The sequence below is a fragment of the Pyrus communis genome, chromosome 2 (assembly GCF_963583255.1).
Source record: "Pyrus communis chromosome 2, drPyrComm1.1, whole genome shotgun sequence".
NCBI classification, from domain to species: Eukaryota; Viridiplantae; Streptophyta; class Magnoliopsida; order Rosales; family Rosaceae; genus Pyrus; species Pyrus communis.
In genome coordinates this window covers 6592680-6614027 of record NC_084804.1, presented here as the reverse complement: position 1 = coordinate 6614027, position 21348 = coordinate 6592680, and the positions used below count along the sequence as shown (strand labels likewise).

Sequence of the window (21348 nt, the reverse complement as noted above, 5' to 3'; positions counted from 1 at the left end):
ATTTCAAACTTGTATTTTTCTAATCGACCCTACAGATTCTGCAATAAACACCGTTTTTTTCTTTTTTCTTTTTTGTATCACGTTCTGAATGACTTTCTAATCAGATTGTAGTTGGAATATAACATATACAAACTATGTAGTTTATTGGTGCGGCCATTCACAAATTGATCCTTCAGAAGCCAGAACATCACTATAGTTTACAGTTAAGAGTGAACGTAAAAATGGTTTCGAGATTTTTATTGACGCTCAACAACACTTGACACAGTTGCAACATAAGGATCTTTCTGTTCTACTGCAGTTTTGTTAGCCAAGTAGAAGTACAAACGAATGAACACGAAATATAAAGTAGTGCGGAAAGGTTAAGATGTCTCTACTCCGTTGCTAACAATGTGCAGTATCGATCAATTAATTACTGGTTTCTGCTTTCTACATAATGATCTAATAAACATGTAACAACTTACTTTTGATGAAGACATTACCGTCATTTGTCATTCGTGTTCAAGTACAGATGATGATCTCTAATGTAATCAATTACTTCATCTGCAGTCAGATATTTTATTGACAATCCTCTTGAGATGCAATCCCTGAAGAGCAAGTAAATTGTTAGTTCTACAATCCCATTAATATTTCTGTCAAGGAATCAGATTGCCTTACCTTACTCTCGTCGAACTTATTTGGTTTGGTACAAGTTCATCCACCACTTTTATGTTACCCTGTAATAAAAGAAAAGGTTTAGCAACAAACATCAAAGAGACCAGAAGCAATGGACTATGGGAAGCTTCAAATCAAAACTGTTCAGGCAACAAATGTTTTGCTTTTCAATTTATACCAGTTCTACCCTTGCAAAGTACGATTCGAATAATCTGGATAACTTGTATACAGGAATCAGACTTAAAAATTGCACGACAATAACATCATTTTGGGCGGTAGTTAAACTAATATAGGTGTAGCTAAAAACCCAATGACATGCCACTGAACGAGAGTTTGATTATTATTACAAATTTACAATTCACCATGAGCACGAAAACAATGGTAAATCAACATACCTTGTTCTCTGTCAAAATTTCGTCATTTGATATAATCTTGTCAACATCTTGTCCATCCCTGCGAATGCAAACCACACCGTAATCTCTGCATATGCTCCTCACCTGATAAATAAGGGCAAGAATATGGTGGGTTACCATCTGCTTGAACCACAAACAACTAATTGAAAAGTTTTAAACCCTACCCCAATTGAAGAATTATGTTACTTTATATTACACAACAAAGATCCACTAAACGATTGGTTAATTTCTAGTCAAGCAATATAAAATCCATTCGTGCATAATTGTTGGAAATTAAGATAGAATCTTCTCCTAAGTCCTAAGAACTATTCACCACCTTTTGATGTGAATAGCACTTTCACATGTAAGCTACTGAACTAAAACAAGTATAACTCTCCAGATGAAGTCATTTTAATCTGCAGCATGGTAATAATACTAAGAAATGAGATGATTATCTTATACGAATTAACCATACATGGCCACTGTAATATAGAATATAGACGTACCTGCTCAGGAATCCAAAATCCAGGAATGCCAAAAGAGTGGAGTAGATCAGAACCACAGACAAGCATGCACTTAAGGGAATCTATCAAGAGCAAGACACAGAAATCAATCATATTGCCTCCAAATTATGATGAAGTAGAACTGCAAACCAGGTTCAGAATGGTCATGCATCAAATTGACTACACAAAAAAGTCTGTAAAACTAAATTTGTGATTAGTGTCAGCACTGCAGCTTATCATGAAATAAGAGCTCTTTTTAGTAAAAAATAAGAGCCTTTTTTAAATTTTATTTTCTAGCTAACAGATCCATGGAATAAGAGCCTTAAGATACCATATGTTGAAATGACAAAGAGTGTCTGGAGCATATAACTCCTTAATCTAGAAAACAGGGTTTCAAGCACCACTATGACAAGCGTCGTTTCTGACACACTTCCTAGAACGTTACAGCCATAAGTTCTGGGTGTGTAAATGTGCTTTACATCTACAACTGTCTATTTGCACTTTTGCATACATATAATTTTACAAAAGAACAGCCTGTGTGAGGATAAATAATAATTAGCTATATCGTTCAAAGGAAAACAAGGGATAACAGTTTTGAAGATCTTACCACTTGGTATCAGCCCAGCCTCAGATATGAAACCCTTGACTCTAGATAGAACAGTTAAGGTGCGCTGGAAGCTACTTTGTCTTGCCTGTAAAATTGGTTTATAACTTCTATATATAAGTACACAGAACCCTTGTGGTAGTAAATACATAAGACATAGAACTGCACTACAGAAGCATCATCTAAGATTCTAAAGAATTTGTATAGTGGAGAGAGAGGCGGATATACCTCCCATTGATCAACCATTATAAACTCTGAACCCTTACAGGCAAGATGACATAACTGTACACGGTGTTCAGCAGATATAAGGCCCTACATAGCCAGCCAAGTCACAATGTCAGTTTGTGGCAAATGAGGGATATAACATGTCTGATTATGTGATTTAATTACAGCACTTAAGTGGGATAAGGAGGAAGTAAACTTCAGAATTGAGATCACAAATAATCCAAGTAATCTGTGCAATAACAAAATGGGATCACTACGTTGCTTCTACAACCATGGTTAAAAGGGGTCATGCAACAAACTACCTAATGTATTCTCATTTTCGAACTTTGTTAGGCATATTGTGCACCCTTAACCATGGGCATATGAAAGCACCTTCTACTCCGATGCCTACAGAGACGCTAGTACAGGTTACATACCTTCTTGTTGTATGCATCATTGACAGGTGAAATATAAGCTCCAACAACACAAAAGCCTTCCGAATTCAGGGCATCTCTTGCCAGCTCCGTTGACAACAACAAAATTGATCAAAATATACATTAGACACTGCAATTTCCACTGAAAACTGAGCAAAAGATTCTAAAGCCGCAAGTAGAAAATGAAATCTATGAGGCCATGACCCGGTTCATAAAGAGAGCGCAATTTGCATATATGTAAATACACAATTTAGCTGTGAAATGAGAAAGAAATTTAGTTTGTGCCACAACTTACCCATCATCCGTAAATGCATATAGGTAGGAGGATTGAAACTTCCAGTTGCTACTAGGACTACGTATTTCTTGTCCCTAGTTTAGAGAGAGAAAGAGTGAGCTACCATATTTCCAAGAACATTACACCTTATGGTACGAATTTTGTCAGCATTAACATCCATGTTTGCAATTTACAAACAAATTCAATTCTCCGGAAACTAAAAGGTAATGCATTTTCTACTGCAAGCTAAAAACTAATGTCTTTAAGATAAGGTGAGCTTACTTGTCATCGTGGTTAACCAAATGTAGAGCTAATTTACTAATAGGCAGAGGAATGTCCATCACAACTGAAAGAAGTAAAACGACTGAATTAAACGAGTATCATAAAATATGTTACGTTTTCTTACGTTTTCCTAGCAGCCAAACAGAGCATTAAAAACCATTCACAAGGATACAACAAATAGAAAACCCAAGTGAAAGCAACGGCAAATAAGCCAAACCCAGATTATAAAATTGGAAAATAAGCCACACCCAGATTAGAAGATTGGAAAATAGTTAAAAAAAAAATATTACCCTTTTGAGAGTCGATGACTTAAAGGTCCCTTCTTTCCCGCCGCTTGGAGCCGGTCCCCTCGACGAGGATGGTCAGGGAGTCGGGGCGTTGGAACTGAAGCTCAGACGCGTATTGGGTTCGCGCTCGATGGGTTCGATAGACGCGGCAGCTGGGTGGGATGAGATGCGATTGGCAGCTGAGAAAAAGTTATGGTTTTTTTCTCGTCAAAACTCTGAAAATGTTCCACCCAGAAAAAAAACAAACAAAAGGCCCTTTTTATTGGGTTATTTTTGAATTATTGTTTAACTTCATCCGTTAATCGATTAGTGAGGCGCAGTGAAATTTAAGCTGAAAAGTTTGACACTTTTGTCTTTGTCTAAAGACTCTGTTTCCTAAGCTGTTGAGCTCTGCTAAGATTATGGCGGATTTCACAAGGCTTCCCATGGCGTCTTGTGCTCTTGTTTTAGTCACGGATTCTGCCGGCCTTTCACGCCTTCAAAACTGCAACACCATTTGCCTGGCGCTTTCTTGTATTGCTATTCAGAACCATGAGGTCCAGGAGTCCCAGTCCCAGAGCTGTTGGGCAGCCCAATCAGGTCAGTCTGACACTCAAGTTCATTTGATCCTTAACCTTTTCGTTTCGGTATTTTTTGTATTTTGAACGATATTACTAAGAGTAGGAGAGAGGGTTTGAATTTGGGAAGTACTGAGTAAAAGAGGAAGCCTCTGTTCGTTTTGCTATTGAAATTGTACTTAAAATTGTGCCCATTGATGTTATTTGTAGGTGGAGGAGCCATACAGCCGTGCCAGACATAACCCGTTTTTCGATGGCCTTTTGAGGCTTGATGATCAGAATCCTAGCCCACCTACTGTTGATTTTCCGGCAATCCATGGAAGTCGGAACATTTCTCGTACCACGTCGGATATTGGTAACACACTCACAAGAAAAGGGCAAGTTCCATTCTCTGATGATAGTGTTCTTAAGCCCTTTGAAGGGGCGAAAATTGGTAAAACTGCTTCATTTGCGTTCGCTAATGCTCAGTCAGCTTTTAGCTTTGATTTGAGGACATTAAATGAGCCTGCCATTGAAGCAAATGATCATAGGCATGGTAGAGTAAATGGTCTAGCAAGTGTCACAAGTGGGAAATCATTCAGGGTGAATAGAAGGAAAGAAAACCTGTATACTGTTTCACTTCCTCAGTCTGCTGCATCGTTTTATAGTGGGGACTCACCGCAGTTTGAAATTGTTGCGTCGTGTCCAAGCATTTACAGGCTTAATTTGTTTCTCAAAGCCACAAAGGATGAAGTTAATGCCGGTGTCCCGGGAAAATTCTTACACGTTGTAATGGCTCAAGATATTGCTGGTAATGCCTGCCTTTAAATCTCCTTTCCAAGTTTTTTGTACTTCTCCTTTTGTAATCTCTGTATCATTTCTTTTGAAATTTACATTTGTAAATAAGAGACCACATTGTACTACAATATGAGTTTCAAACCCAATTCATGACAACGTTGACAAGACAGCTATGTGCCCTGAATATCCAAAATTCATTGGAAATCATTTGAATTGTTATCAAGTCTAATACTATATAAGTCCATATCTTTTGTTAATACAAATTTAAAAAATGTCAGAAACACTGTATTGCAATGCTGATAATATGTGTTTCAGGAGGTTCATTGTGATTTTCTATTTCTTTCAGCCAAATTTGTGAATTGATGTCAGAGTATACATTTTTGCCACTCTTGGACAATTTGCAGATGTTGGATCCATTGTTTCAACCATCACTTATGCCTTCTACCTGAATGAAACACAAAAATGTGACCAGTTGTGTACAGTGCCTGTTATCAACATGAAGAGGTCAGACATAAATTCTCAAGCTGAACTCAAATGGTTACTTGATTTTTGTCAAATTGATCAGTCGTCCTTAATCTTTGTGGATGAGGTACGTTCTATTGACTAATGTTATACTGTGGTCTCCTATTTTCTTTCACTTGGGTAGATTAGTGCTGATAAGCAATGATATTCCAAGAACTGACTTAATACAAAAATGCTGCACCTGCAGATTCTTTTTATTTTGTTTTTTGGAAATTTTGTTTATTCCTTGCTGCTTATATTCCATGAGTATCACTTATACCCATCCTGTGTATATTGTGATGAAATGTGGAACATCCCTATTGTTGAATCACGTATGAATCATGCGGTTTTACAGATTACTTATGTGGATTCTTTTTCTCTCTAATTTTTCAACTTTACCTGTGACCAGTTGCGTCCTGAAATATAACTTTTCAATTATGGCATGCCTGTTCAACTTATGTGTTTACCTTTCACCGTGAAATTTTGAGCAGATTGATCTGTCATATTATGATCTATTTGGGAGTCTTAAAATAGTTCTATTAAATGGCCACAAGCTCCCAGCCAAGCAAGAGGTAAATCAAATTCCAAAAATTGGGATATACTTGAAATTTTATTTTACCATGGGAAATGATTCATACTCTTTTCTTCCTATATCAGGGATTGAAAGAGGCAGTAGTTGAATTTTTCAATTGCAAACAGGTGATTTGCTGAAATCAAAGCGGATGCGTTTAAGCTTATCCTACTACTTGCTGACACGTTCAATGTAGCTAAAAGTTGCCTAATATAAGATTTTGTCTTGTTTTACAGGGAGAATCTGTATATCCCTGGGTTAAGAGTGTTACTGTAGCAGAAGTATTGATTGAAACCTATGCATTGTAACCTTAGTGGCTTCCTTTGTCCCTATTGTCCTTAACATGAATGAATATCCTGATTATCGTGTTATCTAAACAGGATAGCTCATGCTGCACAGTTGTTGCTGAGAAGTTTTCTCTGATTTTACCTGAGATTTTGGCTGGACAAGGATTCAGCAGACTTTTGGTACCTTTCTTTTTCCTTTTTCATGCTGTAAAATGTAAACAACTTATTTCAAGACCTAAAAGACCTATTTCTTGGTGCACTGTTTTCAGCTCTCTCTCTCTCTCTCTCTCTCTCTCTCTCTCTCTGTGTCCCGTTCATGCTCCACCATAGAGACCATGTACTTTGCAGCAACGAGTTAAAAACCTCCCACGTTTTTTCTGCGTCCATCTTTGGCTACCTCAGTCAATTGTAATTTACTGCTAGTAGAAAATTTTCCATGGATTTCATATTTTTTTCTTTTCAGCACATTGCTGGACTTCATATTTTATTAGTTATTGGCTCTTGTATAGCATGATGGTACCTATTCCACATTTTCTTTTCCAGGATTCGGCTCGTAGCCTAAGATAGGTAGTCAAATCCTTAACCCTTATATTGTAGGCCAGCCATTTAAGTTGCTGGGTTGTGAGGTTGGGGGGATCGGTAGTTGATATCTTGGTTTGCCATGAAATACTCAACTTTAGACTTTAGTTTTCCCTCCATTGCCTTTTTACATTTTTTTTTCTCTGGAATTCCTATTTCTTGCAGTTAGCTGCCATCCTTTTAGACTCCACAAACTTGTGTGGTTCTCAGTGTTCAATCAAAGATAAGTACATGGCTACACTGTTAATTCATGGTGCTGGTCGCTTTGGGTTCAACGGCCTTTACCAGTTATGTATGTATTGTGTCCATGACGTGCCTATCTTTTGTTTTCATTTACTTTATTTAAAACGACTTCCTCTATATTTAACTTTTGATTTTCAGTGAGATACAAAATGTATGATGTATCTGATCTCAAGGTTGGTGATATATTACGCAAGGATTTCAAAAAGTGGACAAGAGCAGGTCTGGACTTGAACTAACCTTAGTCCTTTTAAGCTTGTCTTGGGATTTCTTTTCGCTCTTCAATGTAATGGAATATCCTTCTGCTAACATAATAGTTGTTGAAACAGGTAAACCGGAGGGTCCTAGTGCTAGAACATCACAAGTTGGGATGAGTTCCATTGGAATGCCAATTGCACAGCTTCTTCAACATGAGAACACCTCAGCGCATGAAGTTAAAAATTTCCAACGTAAGTGTATGATTTTCATCCACTAAATTCTCGTGAGATAGTTGAACCATAAACATTTATCATATTGCAGGAAATAGAAGTATTGAAGCCTTTAATAGTCAGCTTGTTCATTAATTCGGATAGTATAGGTCGACCTTTAATCCAATCTCACTTCAATTATTTACTTTCCTTTTATGTTGATAATAACGGAAGTAACATCCTATAATTTTGAAGATATTATCTTGCCGGTAGTTTTTTGTCGCCAGTAACTTACACGTCTTTTATTCTTGTTTTCCCTGTTCCAAACTACTTTGATGAATTTCATTGTTTAAACTATAAAGACATTCTTTTTGTGTTTAAACTTTAAAGTATAAAGATATTTAAATTTTTTTGTGCATTTTCATTGTTTTTATTGTTAATTTCAGAGATGGAGAAACTCCGGCTTCTCATGGTTGTTTCTGGGTATTATGATTCGAAAAGGAACTTCAAGGTTAGAGACGTGCTAATATAAGTTATATTTGACATTTTCTCTTTTTTTTTTTAATGCGTGTTCTACCCATTAATGATCTGGCATGCCCCGGGGCTTAATTTAAAACGAACCTATTTCAAAGAGGGTTTGAATCATTTCCTTTGTGAGTCATGATTAATAAAGCCAAAGCTTCGAGTGGGTTAAGGATTGATCATTTGAGAGTCTATTGTAACTTCGATGTTCGAACAACTCAAACTTCTGTGTTTGACTTTGATGTGATTGCAATTTTGTATCCTAATTTTGGACTGCCAAGTGCTCATCTAAGGGCCTTTTGGCATTTCTTTCCTCATGGGATGGGGAGTACTTTAAACAAAATGAGCCAAGTATGCACTCAATAATAAGTAATCCACCGACTCTCTGAGTATCCATACATATTTTGCTGCAGTCACAGTCTCTGGTCTTTTTTTAGAACAAACTGAATATGTTGTCTAGAAAAAGGGTTGTGTAGCGTTTTACTATCTTATCGTAGAGGCTCTGACATTGTCCATGTATGTGGTCGAATACAGAGAGAGATCCTAGTGGCTGCTGAGTCAGTGGAGCTCATGAAAAATCTGCTGTTTTTCTTCGACTCAAGTGATTCCCAACTGCCTCTCAAAGCCATTCATCAGTCAGGTAAGAATCACTTCAAAATAATACAGGCCACGCACTACAGTTTGTGTGGCCGGAAAAATTGGGAATTTTAGTCCAACTTGAGATCTCTGGAAGAGTAGGTTAGAAATACATACTTGGTTGTCTTCATCCTGCTGACTGGCATTCATATAAAGAGGTTTGTAGCAATAATGATCTCATCGATTCTGACTAAACTCATTATTGCCAGAAAATTGTGAGACGTAGAAACTCCAGTTGTTTTTCTTTGGTTTCTTTATTGTTCTTGCTAAAAAATTGTGTATTTTTTCGTTTTAATTGCTACACATCATCCGGGATTGAAAAGATGGTTAATTTTAAATTGCGTTATGGTGCCATGATGGTGTTAAACTTCCTCATGGTGCTCGTGCAGGTCTTGGAGCAGAGATGCAAGCATTTGAGATTGACAAGGTCACATCGAGAAAGACCATCGAGCGCCTCTTAGAAGAATTTGGTGGGACTTCAAAAGGCTAATGCGAATTCCAGACCTCAATAAATGTTCAGAGACAGTTGTTCTCGAGTATGTTGTTACACAAGAGGTGAAGGAAAGATTTCTGTAAGATATAATTTAATCGTGGCTGTTCAAATTGAGAGGTATATTTGAGGGAATGATCAAACTAATATGCTCTTGAAAATTTGGATCAGATATTCAATTTTACTGTAAACTTGCTTCGTTTTCCAAAATGATCTGCAGTGTGTGTATAAAAACTTTTCGTGGATGAGCCTGTATTGATGAGACTGGATTAGAACGAAAACCAGATGATAGGCATGTTGATTGCACTAGGACTCTCGGTTGAGATTCAACATTCAAAAGAACTTTTTGGGCGTTGCTTGATGGTGTCTCTTTCCAGCAAAAGGAAAAAAATTTGCAATTTTTCATCTGCAATCACTTCAGAAACTTTTCTTATCAGAAAAAAAAGTTGTTCCAAATATTACAGGCCTATGAAAGCTTTGTTTCCAGAGCTGTTCAGAGGATTTCCATGCTTAAGCTCCAACTCAAACTCTGTTCCTATAGGAATAGCTACTCCGGAAATCTGTACCGTAACAAACCGCTGGTTACTGTCAAGGCTGGCCTTTATATCTCTGGTCGAGTTTGCTCCCTTTGTGATGTTGAAAGTATACCCTTCCACCCAGCCTGCGTTTTGCAACCCGATGAAGGTAACATTTTCAATGATCAACTTTTGGTTTAAAGCGAATCCTTCGTTTTTGACCTTAGAGCTTAGATGTAGACTTCCATTTTGTGTAGTAAAGTCCAGTTGCCTCCGTCTCCTCCCATTTCCGCTTCCTCTCCATCATCCAAGAAAACTTGTCCGGTACTCTGTTCACTGCTGCTAACAACCACCAAAAGTTCGAATGCAGTTTTCCTGGCTGCTTCTGTTGTCAAGGCATCTCCTTGCAAGGCCAATATATTTCCTTTGCGAAAATGCACGTTGATATGATCTGGCTGTACATCCAGTGTAACGTTCTGCCCTGAGCCTACATTCACCGAGTTCGTGTAGATGAAGAGATCGAACCAGTTGCCTGCAGTAAAGTATGCCCCAACCGAGTTTTCCCCTTGCTTCAACACAGGTGAAACCAGCACACCTCTACCAATCAGAAACTGTGACCTAATCTCGTAATTATTGATATCTTGAGGAAATGAGAAGAAAAGGGGTCTTGCAATTGGGGTTCCATTTTTGTGTGCCTCATACATTGATGTGTAAAACAAGGGGAGCAACCGGTAGCGCAGGCCGAGCACCTTCCTGGCTGATGCAGCTACTGATTCCCAAAGGTAGAGCTCTTGCCGGCTTGAATGGATATCAGAGTGATGTCTTGAAAACGGGTAAAGGGCTCCCACCTACACATAGACATAGGTGAGTTTAGTCACTTTTGCAAGTTACATAACATGGTCTAGTTTTTTGTTTTAGTGTTCGGAATTCAATGCTTATCAGTTACCCCTGCAGAGTTCTTCATTAGTATCTCCTAAGAATCCACAGATATCAGCTCCAACCATCGGAACTCCGAAGAGTCCAAAGTTCAAACTGGCTGGAATGGAATATGCCAATTCCTCCCATTTCGCACCGTTGTCTCCGGTCTAATGTGCTGTGTACCTACCAGAGCTCACAAAAGTTGACCTAGATAGCACAAAGGGTCTCTTCCCAGTTATATTAAGTAAGGCCTTGTTTGTTGCTTTGGACTCCAAGAGGCCAAACAGGTTATGAACATCATATTCCGTAACATTGCCAAAGTGTAGGGCTGATCCCGGAACAGTGTTACCAATTATCGGACGCTGGTTTCCTCCGTTGTTGATTTTGTATGGCGGATCATCAAGTGTAGAGTTTTGAGTTTGAGGGGAGGTTAAGAAGTTCGCAATCTCATTCATGTCAAGCCACCATCAAAAGGAAGGGTCTCTTTGACTATTTTGATCTCATTTGTCCAATAACTTTCACTTTGTGGATGAATAAAATCAGGGAAGTAGACATCTCCAGGCCAAACCTTCCCCTGGTAATAACTGCCATCACGTTTTATACATATATCTGCTTGCTTCCCCCTGGTTAGGGTTTCATAGCTCGCATTTGTACTAATACCTGCAAATAGAAAATAATCACGTAAGAAAAGGAAAATATGCAAAAATATAATCGATTACAAACTTTTAAGAAAAATAACTAGAGGACACTAAACAGACATTAAACCGTAAGGTTACATACCAGGGTCAACGATGAGGACATACTTCTGGCTATTATTGTGAAGGGTATTCACAAAATTCTGCATCTTATTGACTGGAAAGTTGAGGCATCAAGAGTGAAGTCCTTATAAGCATCCATGTGATCAATGTCTGTCCACATAACCTCAAGAGGGATACTTGCATTTGCATAGCCAGCAACCACGCCTTCAAGATCCGAAACATTCTTGTAACCATATCGGCTCTGGTGGAATCCTTCACCATTAACATGAATAGTTTGAGCATGAAATTATTAAAATGTGAATCCAAAATCATGTTTTTTCGAGTGCTCGAACAATGTTAGGAAGATCATATTTGTTGACCAAGTGCCATGTTAAGTGGTTGGTCACTAATCGATTAATTATGGAACGGATCCTTGTAATAATTGATGTAACAAGATATTCAGTAATCATGAACTAGTACGATTCAAAAATGTGATCCTTCTAGGTTACTATAAAATAGATTAATAGAATAAATAGCAAATTAAGTTGAATATATTTACACTCTAGAGCAACTTACCAAAAGACCAATAGGGCATAGGGGCAGGGCGACCGACCAATGAGCTCAGTATACTGCTGCACCACCAACTCAGGCGTAGGTCCGGCAAAGAAATACAGGTCCACAACACCACCGATGGCCTTATAAGTAATCCTATCGCCGTCGTATCTTTTGTCCATGCCATTGCTATTCAACAGCAACACTCCATGAGATGTTCCAGCACCGTCGGGCTTGCCGTCTGGTGAGGACGACCTGACGTCCAGGTGGAAGGGGTGGGACCCGTAGAGGTTGACGTCAGTTTGGACGCTGGGGATGTCAGCACCCCCGAAGGTGAAGGTGGTGCCGGGAATGAGCTTGAAGGTGGATTTAGTGTGCTTGCTGAGGCCGAAAAGGGAGTACCTGTTCTGGGAAAGGGAGGAGGAGAGCTGGATGTACTGGTCCTTGAAGACGAGGAAGGTGCTGGAGTTTGATGGGTCCGGAGAGGTGTCGAAAACCACGTCGTTGGTGGACTGGCGGGTGACAGTGAAGCCGAATGGGGTGGTGTTACGGAGGGTGAAGACAAGGTCGCTGTCGGGAGGAGGTGTGGTTGAGTTTAGGGTTTGGCAGGGGATGATGTCTTGAGGGATATCCCATCTTCGGTGGTTTGAGTCTATTATTCGAACCCTCAGACGATCTTTGGTTCCATAGCTGTTTCCCAAAAAAAAAAAAAAAAAAAAAAATTCAAAACTCGAAAGTCAAAGGTGTGAGGTTATATATATATATAACATGCAAAATATGGTAAGATAAAGAAACTCACTTAAATGTGAAAAAGAATGTAACTCATAAGGGAAAGATTGTTCTTTTTTCAAACAAATCAGAGTTTAACGTGTACACAAAATAATTCAATTTTTAAATTTACGAGTTACTTTGCTTTCGTATGATTTATAGTTAAAAGAACATTAGCTTATAATTTTGTGTTAAGTCAAACGATTAATGTTCATCTCAGAAATCAATTGATAACATCTAATAAATTAGTTAAAATCATAAGATTAATGGGGTTAATTATATAGATAAAGTACCTGGCGTAGAGAGTGAGACTTGAGATGTCAGGTCCATAAGTGGACGAGGTGTTGATGAGGCTAAGATTGAAGTCCCAGAGGTATCATTGGTGACAGATTGAACTGCGTATCCAAACCCGACTGCTTCTCCATCATTTCCCTGCTGGCCATTGGATGACGCAAATAAACTAAAAACAAAGAAAAAACACAACAAAAATGGTGTATTTGATCTGTTTTCTTTCATCTTCATTTTCTGTGTTTCAATTGCAATCGCTACTTGGTGTTCTGAGGATTACTAAGGATTATTTTTTTAATCAAACTTTTCCTTAAATTATATAGCTTTTAAAACTCAGCTCCCTCATCTATGAAAAACGTGAAATGTAACATGAGTAATTATATTACCTGTTGCGACAAGATTAAATCTTTGTTATTTACTTTATAACCGAAAAAAATCATGTCTAGGAAGTAATAACACGTTTTAAGCTGCAATATATCCCGGGGATTGAGCTTTCTCAGTGCTAACAGCAAACTCCATGGATTGACTATATCCAAAACTTAAACATATTTAGTAAGAGTAGGATTCTCTTCCCTCTAAATTCCCTCCTTCCAATCCGCTAAAGAAGTCAATAGCAGATGTTGACGTGATTTAATCGTGACTATTTAAACAAGAAAGGATTGAAACTCATAAATATCTTTTCGACAAAAAAAAGGGAGGGGGATTTGGAGGGAAGAAACTCATAAATATTTTTTTTTGAAAAAAGTACAATATTCATTAAGTTGAGAAAACGATAACGTACAATCTCGAAGGATAGTGTGCTTAGATGGGCCTCAATAAAAACCTAGTCGGGGCTTTCAACCTGGTCAAAGGGAAGACTCTCATAGATATCTCAAACCAAAAGAAAAGATTTAGACAAATGTTTCTTATATGGAAATGGAGATTAGAGAAAGTAATGCATATACTGAGCATATGGAAGGAAATCATATGTATCTTGATTTATTAATCCAATAGGCCAAGCTCAAACACAAAACACCAGGCAGGCAGGCCAGTTTGAACAACAAACTTGGATTAAGCACTCAAAAGACATTCTTTAATTTTTACATAGTGGTAATTGATTTTCCTTTGCACCTTTTGTTAATCAAACCTAAGAAATTCTTGTGATTTGCTACTCGTTTATCAGGGATGGGGCGTGCCTTAACGTGAGGATAGGGCGTGCGTAATGCAAGCTGAGCATTAGGTCACAAGTCATATGTCAAACTTGTATGCCGCTTCGTTACACATAACAATCCTTACGGCTTCCTCCGGCATACCAAGCACCATCGACGAAAAAATCCGGCCAGCGACCCACCATTGACAACAATACTCAACGGGCCACCTGAGTGAGCCCATACTGTCATCTTGCCCAAAGAGGAAAGACTTGCAAAATTTAGTAACTTATCTCCAACAATCTTCACCTCTACAGTTGTTAAGGACAATTGTTAAGGATGAGCGTTAAATCACAATTGGTGAAGAAAATATTTAGGGAAGAATGTATCTTTGAAGCAATGATCATATGGAACTGCTTTTAAAAAGTTGGGTTGCAAATCAAAGTTTTGCAAATGCACAAACAATTGCAGAATATGTGTATATTAATATTAGAGTATTTTCGATCCATAAATTTCAATGGCGTGCAGTCATTCAGATTGTTCTCTGCAAAGTGCGTTCAGCAGTGTGCTTCGGCTTCAACTCCAACTTAAACTCTGCTCCTATAAGAATCGAAAGGTCGGATATCACCACTGTGACAAACTGCTTATTCTTGTCAAAGCTTGTTCTCATATGTGTGTTTCCCTTCAAACTTGCTCCCTTAGCAATGTTGAGCGCATACCCTTCAAATCCATGACCAACCTTTTCCAACCCAATGAAGGTAACTTTATCAATGATCCATTTTTCGCTTAAAGCGAATCCTCCATTTACAACATTTGACCTTACAAATGCACTTCCCTTTTCTGTTCCACCATAAAATCTCACTAAACTCCACTTACCTCCCTCTCCTCCCATTTCAATTTCCTCTCCGTCGTCCAGGAAAACTTCTCCTGTAATTTGTCCGTTGCTACTAAAAACTACCAAGAGCTCGAATGCAGTCTTTCGGGCTGCTTGTGTTGTCAAGGCCTCCCCTTGCAACGCCAAAATATTTCCTTCGTGGACATGCACGTTGATATGATCAGGCGGCGCATCCAGCCTAATGTACTGTCCTGAACTTACACTTACTGATTTCGAGTAGTTGAAGAGATCAAACCAGTTTCCAGCGGGAAAATATGCATCAACTGAATTGACTCCTGGCTTCAACACAGGTGATACCATTACACCTCTACCAATCAGAAACTGCGTATTGACCTCGTAAGTTGTGGTATCTTGAGGAAATGAGAAGAAAAGGGGTCTTGCAATTGGGGTTCCCTTTATGTGTGCCTCATACATTGATGTGTAAAATAAGGGGAGCAACCGGTAGCGCAGCCCAAGCACCTTCCTGGATGTTTCTGCCACTGAGTCCCATAGATAGAGCTCTTGACGGATTGTAAACTTGTCGGAGTGATCTCTTGAAAAGGGGTAAAAGGCCCCTAGCTACATATACACATAGCTAACTAAGTTAATCACATAAGTTTGACTCGACAGGTATGCAAATGTTCAGAGACTGGCCTCGCTAAGTGTAAATAAAGTCATATGTGAATCAAGATATATAATGTGGTCTAATATTTTATCAAAATTTTCAGTTAAAAATCATTGGTTACCTGAATCCATCGCCGGCAGAGTTCTTCAGTAGTATTTCCAGAGAATCCACATATATCAGCTCCAACCATCGGAACTCCGAAAAGTCCAAAATTCAGAATGCCTGGAATTGTGTATGCTAGATCACTCCATTGTGCAGAATTATCTCCAGTCCAGTGTGCTGTGTACTTACCGGAGCTTACAAAAGTTGATCTAGAAAGTATAAACGGTCTTTTACCAGTTACATTGATTAAGGCCTTGTTTGTTGCCTTGGCTTCCAAGAGTCCATACAGGTTATGTGCATTATATTCTGTAATGTTACCAAAGTGCAGCGCTGATGCCGGAACAGTGTTGTTATTGATCGGACGCAGGACTCCAGAATCATTAATCTTGTAAGGAGGGTCATCAAGTGTAGAAGATGGAGTGGGAGGAGAGGTTATGAAATTGGATATCTCATTCATATCAAGCCAAAGACCGTCAAAAGGCAGAGCATCTTGAAATATTTGTATCTCATTAGCCCAATATTTTTCAGTACGTGGATGTGCAAAGTCAGGGAAGTAGACATCACCAGGCCATACACTTCCCAGGTAAGGAATTCCATTGCGCTTGATGAATATATCTGCTTTCTTCCCTCTGATGTAGGTTTCATAGGTATCGTTGTTACTGATACCTGTCAAAGAAAGCATATGATCATTCCTGCTATTGTGATTCAATAATTTGAATACACAATTAGCGTTTAGGCTTTAGGCTGCGTACGTACCAGGATCCAAGATGAGGACATATTTCTGACCATTTTGGTGAAGAGTGTTAACAAATTTCTTCATCCTATCCAATGGAAAGTTGACGGGATCGAGAGTGAAGTCCTTGTAAGCATCCATGTAATCGATGTCCGTCCACATAACTTCAAGAGGGATACTGGCTTTTGCATAACCAGCAACCACGCCCTCAACATCGGAAACATTCTTGTAACCATATCGACACTGGTGGAATCCTTCAGCAGGAATGAAATCAACTTAATATGAATTGCATAAGAACCGTATTGTCATCAGTAGTCTTCCTATTTTTACTTGAACCATTGATGTATAAGTAAGTGAATGAAATGGATATGGTTCAAAAACTGAAATCAAAACTAAAAGCATACTATGTCAGTAGTACGGACAAGCAAATGAAATCACATCGTCAGTTGACATATGGTACAAATAACAGTATTCTTGGCCGTAACAACTGATGTAACAAGTGGACTCACTGCTTCGTGCATGTCACATAACCAATGTGGCACGAAAATGTGATCGTTCAAGCACTACTTTGGTAGGATACATAGCTAACAAAGTTCAATATATAATCTAAGCATCAAACTTACCAAAAGACCAGTAGGGCATAGGGGAAGGACGACCAATGAGTTCTGTATATTGCTCTACCACCAACTCAGGCGTCGGCCCAGCAAAGAAGTACAAGTCCACAATTCCACCAATTACCTTATAAGTAATCCTAGCACCGCTGTATGTTATGTCCATGCCATTACTATTCAGCAGCAGCACCCCATGAGATGTCCCTGCATCGGTCTTGCCACCATCTTGAGACGCGGACCTTAGGTCCAGGTAGAAAGGGTGGGACCCGTAAAGGTTGAGGTCGGGATTGACGCTACCTATGTCAGCATTCCAGAGAGTCAATGTTTGGTTGGGAATGATCTTGAAGGAGGACTTGGTGTGCTCGCCGAGGCCGAAAATGGAGGATCTGTTTTGGGGGAGAGAAGAGGAGAGTTGGATGTATTGGTCCTTGAAGACCAAGAAGGTGTTGGGGTCTGATGAGTGGGGGGAGGTGTCGAAGATGATGTCGTTGGAGGAGCGGCGGGTGACAGTGAAACCGAATGGGGTGGTGTTGCGGAGAGTGAAGACAAAGTCGCTGGAGGAGATGCAGTGGTGGTGGGGGGTGGGTGTGGGCGTTTTGGTTTGGCGGGGGATCATGTTTTGGGGGATTTCCCATCGTTGCTGCTTTGAGTCTGTAATTCGAATTCTTAGACGATCTTTGGTTTCATAGCTGCATGCATGATTAAGATAATTTCATGAAATGTTTTCTTGCTAGAAAATTTGATGACATGAAATGTTTATGTTGTAAGTATTTGAATCTGAATTATTAACTTGTATAGCCAGCAAAACACATCACCCCCCTGTTATTTATGGTTCAAAGTTCAAATTAAAAATATGATCAGATCTAAATTCTAATTGGCTAAAATGCGGGTGTAAACCTAATTGGCTGTAGCAGATGTGATGCTCTCTATTTACTTGAATTTGAATTTCTTTTAAAATAATTAGTTTAAAATAGAATATCGCTTGTATGAAAAAAATAAGATGCATATAACTAGATATTATCACATCAATATCATAACGAAAAATACTTACTTTCTTGTACAATTCCTTTCTTACAGACAATTTACGTTTGAAGCTTTTTTTTTATGCTAGTTTAATAATTCTTCTATTCAACGATATATGTAGAGGAGAAATAATAGTGTAGAGTACAACATCAGCCGTGATACTTCCATTCGAATTTCGTCATCTCCAAATCCGAACCTAAAAAAGGAAAGTAGGTTTTGGCCAAACCGCAGCCCCTCATGCATAATTAAAGGCGTTGGTTGGCAAGTGACAGTGCTACACTCTTAGACCTGGTTTGGTACTGAGTTGATTCTGAAAAAAGCTGGTATTAAAAAAAGCTGGGAGCTGTTTTGTGTTTGGTAAACATTCAGCTTCAACTTTTTTTCACAGTTTTGGATGAAAAAAAACAAAAAACAAGAAGCTGCAAAACCCAGCTTTGAAAAATCGGTTTTTTTTCGCATCTATTTTACATAAAAGTTTACCAAACACTATAATACTATTTTTTTTTTCAAAAGCACTTTTACAAAAAAATTTACCAAATACTATTTCACAACCGCTTATTCTCACAGCACAGCAGAATCAGTTTTTTTTCAAAACACATCAATACCAAACCAGCCCTTAGTCTTAGCAAGGTTCTTGGTCTTAGCAAAGGATCTATTAGTTGGAATATTATCTAGTATCTACAATGGACGGTTGAGATGTCTTGTTATCCTGATGAACTGGTCAACCCAGCAAAAATGATGGAGAATGAAAAAATGAAATCGTAGTCTTGGAAAGCAACTACAACAGCTAATACAAGTTATTCAAGATAAGAATAATTAATTAGTTGAGTTAAATTAGGGAGTAGTAGGTACCTGGCGTGAAGATTGAGATTTGGGATGTCAGGTCCGTAGAGGGAGGAGGGCTTGATGAGGCCAAGATTAGCAGTCAACGAGTTCCTGGAGGAATCGTGGTAGTTGACAGATTGAATTCTGTATCCATACCCAACTGCTGCTTCTGCTTCTGCAATTGCTTTTGCAGATGATACAAGATAGAAAACGGACAAGAAGAATAAGAAGAATGGCAGATGCAGATGATGATCCATTGGTTTTGGTAGATTTGGTGATCTGTTTGTTTTCGTAACTCTTGTGTTCTACTTCTATTACTCGCTTTTCTGTGAAGCCAAGATTTTCATGATTACGTTGCCTTTTGCTTTTTTTTATTTTTTATTTTTTTTTTTTAAAGTAAATAGTACCGTGTGTTTTTCATTAAAATTCTTATAAAAAAATCATATTTTTATACTAAAAAATCAATTCTTGTACTATTTATTTTATCCTTTATTTTGTCATTATCATTAAAACTCAAAATTTTCAAATCATTTTCATTAATTTTTTTTTTGTTTTTTTATCTTGCACACGTGATGAAAATATGTCGCTGCTGTACCTACCTACATCTCAACCAAAAACAAAAAAATCAAAAAGTAAAGGTGCTGACCACGTCATACGTTTTTTCATGTGTTTTTCAGTATTTTGATCTTATTTCATGTGAGAGTTATCTTAAAACTAATGAAAAATATTTGAAATCCTTGAATTTTAATGAAAAATATAAAATAAAGGGTAAAGTGAATAACACTATAATTGATATTTTTATTAAAATAAACAGTACCGAAAATTTTTTGTTAAAATTTCATTTTTTATAAATTTCTCTCTTGGTTTGCAGCTCATTTCCATAACTTAACAACAAGAAAATTACTCTCACATATACTTTGCGTACGAGTAAAACAATTATTTCATGACGATTTAGAGTAGTACTAGTGGCAAAAAAAGTGTGAAGGTGTGAATATATATATATATATATATATATATATATATATATATATATATTTATTTATTTATTTATTTAAATGATCGTTAAAAACATTGTTCGTCATCGTGTTTTGGACTAAAATCTTCTCTTATCGTTCTTAAATCTTGTTATCTCTTACATTAGCACATCTCATAGGCTTCATCAAGAAATTATAAAATATCATAAGGATAAGTTTGGAAAGAGGAATCTAGGTGGATGATAGGACGGTTATTTGGAAAGAGGAATTTAGGTGGATGATAGGACGGCTATTCTTTGTCTGTCTGGTATGGGAGAGGTTCCAAGTTTTAGCATATCATCATGGATCATTGTAATGTTTATCACTCGATTTATTGTTGTTGGATAAATTTAAATTTTAAGATCTGTATATTAGATAAATACAAATTTGAAAATTTAAACACATCTAATGATAATAAATAGAATGGTAAACATTACTACTAATCAAAAGTGGTAAGCAAAAATGCACCCATAAGTTTAGGCTTTGGGAGATGGAGTGATTTTAAATAGGATTTAGCTAACATATAAGGGCTCATTACAAAAAAAAAACAAAAAAAAATGTAAGGTTTCGATTAAAAGAGTTATTATACATTAATTTACACTATGTGAATGGAGAATTTAAACCTAAGATGTAGCAGATTGGAAAAAAAAAAATCTTAATTATTATGGCAATTCACTACTTGCAACTAACATGTAAGGTTAAATTTCTTTTTCTAAACTATTATTATCTTTTAGGTTAAGATTTTGAATCAAATGGAGGTGAAAGGGAAACAAAATGTAAATTATCATATGTATTAATAACGAACTCTGCATGTGTAAATTTATTTTACGCTGCTAGTTTCAAATCTGAATAAAGAAAGAGAAAGAGTGTGTTGGATAATCAACAGTTGACATTTTACTTTTCACATTGAGTCCCTATATGATATGAATAATAACGGCCAAACCCAACGACAAAGGATCACATGGCAACAAGAAAGATCAAGTGATATGGCCCGACGTTTAAAGCCCACTAATAAAAGAACAAACAGTAAGAATATTAGAACAAAACACTGGAAGCTAAAGACAAAATTACATTAGAAGTCTTGACAACAGTCCTTTCCTTTGAGTTTGCCTTTCAAATTCAAATATACGTTGTTATCCCGGTAGTTAAAGGTTTTTATTTTTTTTTTAAATTTAATTTAATTTTATAATTTATAATGTTTGAGTTCAAATTTTAGTGTGTAATTTAGTATAGAAATATTGCTTATACTAAAAAAAAAAGAATAATGCTAGACACATCAAATTTTTGTACTAGATGATGTGTAACCAATTAAAGTTTGATTTTAATTCAAGTTGGAGTTTGATTAATAATTGTATTAAAAATTTATATGATGTAGAATGTGACACATCATATGATGCACAAATTTGGTGTATGTAGCACCACCCGTTTTTTTATTTTAA

General features: G+C 37.4%; 3 protein-coding genes and 2 pseudogenes across 3 annotated transcripts; 1 reads left to right on the top strand and 4 right to left on the bottom strand.

Annotated features, from left to right (window-relative positions):
- Positions 1-269: 269 nt before the first annotated feature.
- LOC137725502 (nicotinamide/nicotinic acid mononucleotide adenylyltransferase-like) lies at positions 270-3774 on the bottom strand. The gene is made up of 10 exons (XM_068464215.1): positions 3635-3774; positions 3345-3408; positions 3086-3157; positions 2792-2879; positions 2379-2462; positions 2154-2238; positions 1550-1629; positions 1047-1148; positions 655-713; positions 270-584 (listed from the first exon to the last, which is right to left on the bottom strand). Exons 2-10 carry the CDS (start codon positions 3401-3403, stop codon positions 482-484), a joined length of 732 nt encoding a protein of 243 aa, XP_068320316.1. The 5' UTR covers positions 3404-3408; positions 3635-3774; the 3' UTR covers positions 270-481.
- Positions 3775-4071: 297 nt separating this feature from the next.
- On the top strand, positions 4072-9499 carry LOC137725501 (uncharacterized). Its single transcript, XM_068464214.1, has 13 exons — positions 4072-4210; positions 4399-4978; positions 5370-5554; positions 5958-6038; positions 6124-6165; positions 6274-6318; positions 6418-6504; positions 7069-7195; positions 7285-7365; positions 7473-7592; positions 7997-8061; positions 8607-8712; positions 9098-9499. Exons 1-13 carry the CDS (start codon positions 4163-4165, stop codon positions 9196-9198), a joined length of 1668 nt encoding a protein of 555 aa, XP_068320315.1. The 5' UTR covers positions 4072-4162; the 3' UTR covers positions 9199-9499.
- Positions 9500-9656: 157 nt separating this feature from the next.
- On the bottom strand, positions 9657-10600 carry LOC137724640 (alpha-glucosidase-like; annotated as a pseudogene).
- On the bottom strand, positions 10556-13131 carry LOC137724639 (alpha-glucosidase-like; annotated as a pseudogene).
- Positions 13132-14572: 1441 nt separating this feature from the next.
- On the bottom strand, positions 14573-19241 carry LOC137725444 (alpha-glucosidase-like). The gene is made up of 5 exons (XM_068464130.1): positions 18924-19241; positions 17061-17737; positions 16461-16691; positions 15724-16370; positions 14573-15556 (listed from the first exon to the last, which is right to left on the bottom strand). Exons 1-5 carry the CDS (start codon positions 19151-19153, stop codon positions 14636-14638), a joined length of 2706 nt encoding a protein of 901 aa, XP_068320231.1. The 5' UTR covers positions 19154-19241; the 3' UTR covers positions 14573-14635.
- Positions 19242-21348: the final 2107 nt, after the last annotated feature.

Bases quoted from the DNA above. Each gene is read 5' to 3' on its own strand.
- LOC137725444 (XM_068464130.1), bottom strand. From the start codon at position 19,153: ATGGATCATCATCTGCATCTGCCATTCTTCTTATTCTTCTTGTCCGTT. The intron at 17,738-18,923 runs GTACCTACTACT...TCATGCATGCAG, and splicing joins AATCTCAATCTTCACGCCAG to CTATGAAACCAAAGATCGTC. The intron at 16,371-16,460 runs GTACGTACGCAG...TTTCTTTGACAG, and splicing joins TGTCCTCATCTTGGATCCTG to GTATCAGTAACAACGATACC.
- LOC137725501 (XM_068464214.1), top strand. From the start codon at position 4,163: ATGAGGTCCAGGAGTCCCAGTCCCAGAGCTGTTGGGCAGCCCAATCAG. The intron at 5,555-5,957 runs GTACGTTCTATT...AATTTTGAGCAG, and splicing joins CCTTAATCTTTGTGGATGAG to ATTGATCTGTCATATTATGA. The intron at 6,505-7,068 runs GTACCTTTCTTT...TATTTCTTGCAG, and splicing joins AAGGATTCAGCAGACTTTTG to TTAGCTGCCATCCTTTTAGA.
- LOC137725502 (XM_068464215.1), bottom strand. From the start codon at position 3,403: ATGGACATTCCTCTGCCTATTAGTAAATTAGCTCTACATTTGGTTAAC. The intron at 1,149-1,549 runs GTACGTCTATAT...CTTATTTATCAG, and splicing joins GATTTTGGATTCCTGAGCAG to GTGAGGAGCATATGCAGAGA. The intron at 714-1,046 runs GTATGTTGATTT...CTTTTATTACAG, and splicing joins AAATTTTGACAGAGAACAAG to GGTAACATAAAAGTGGTGGA.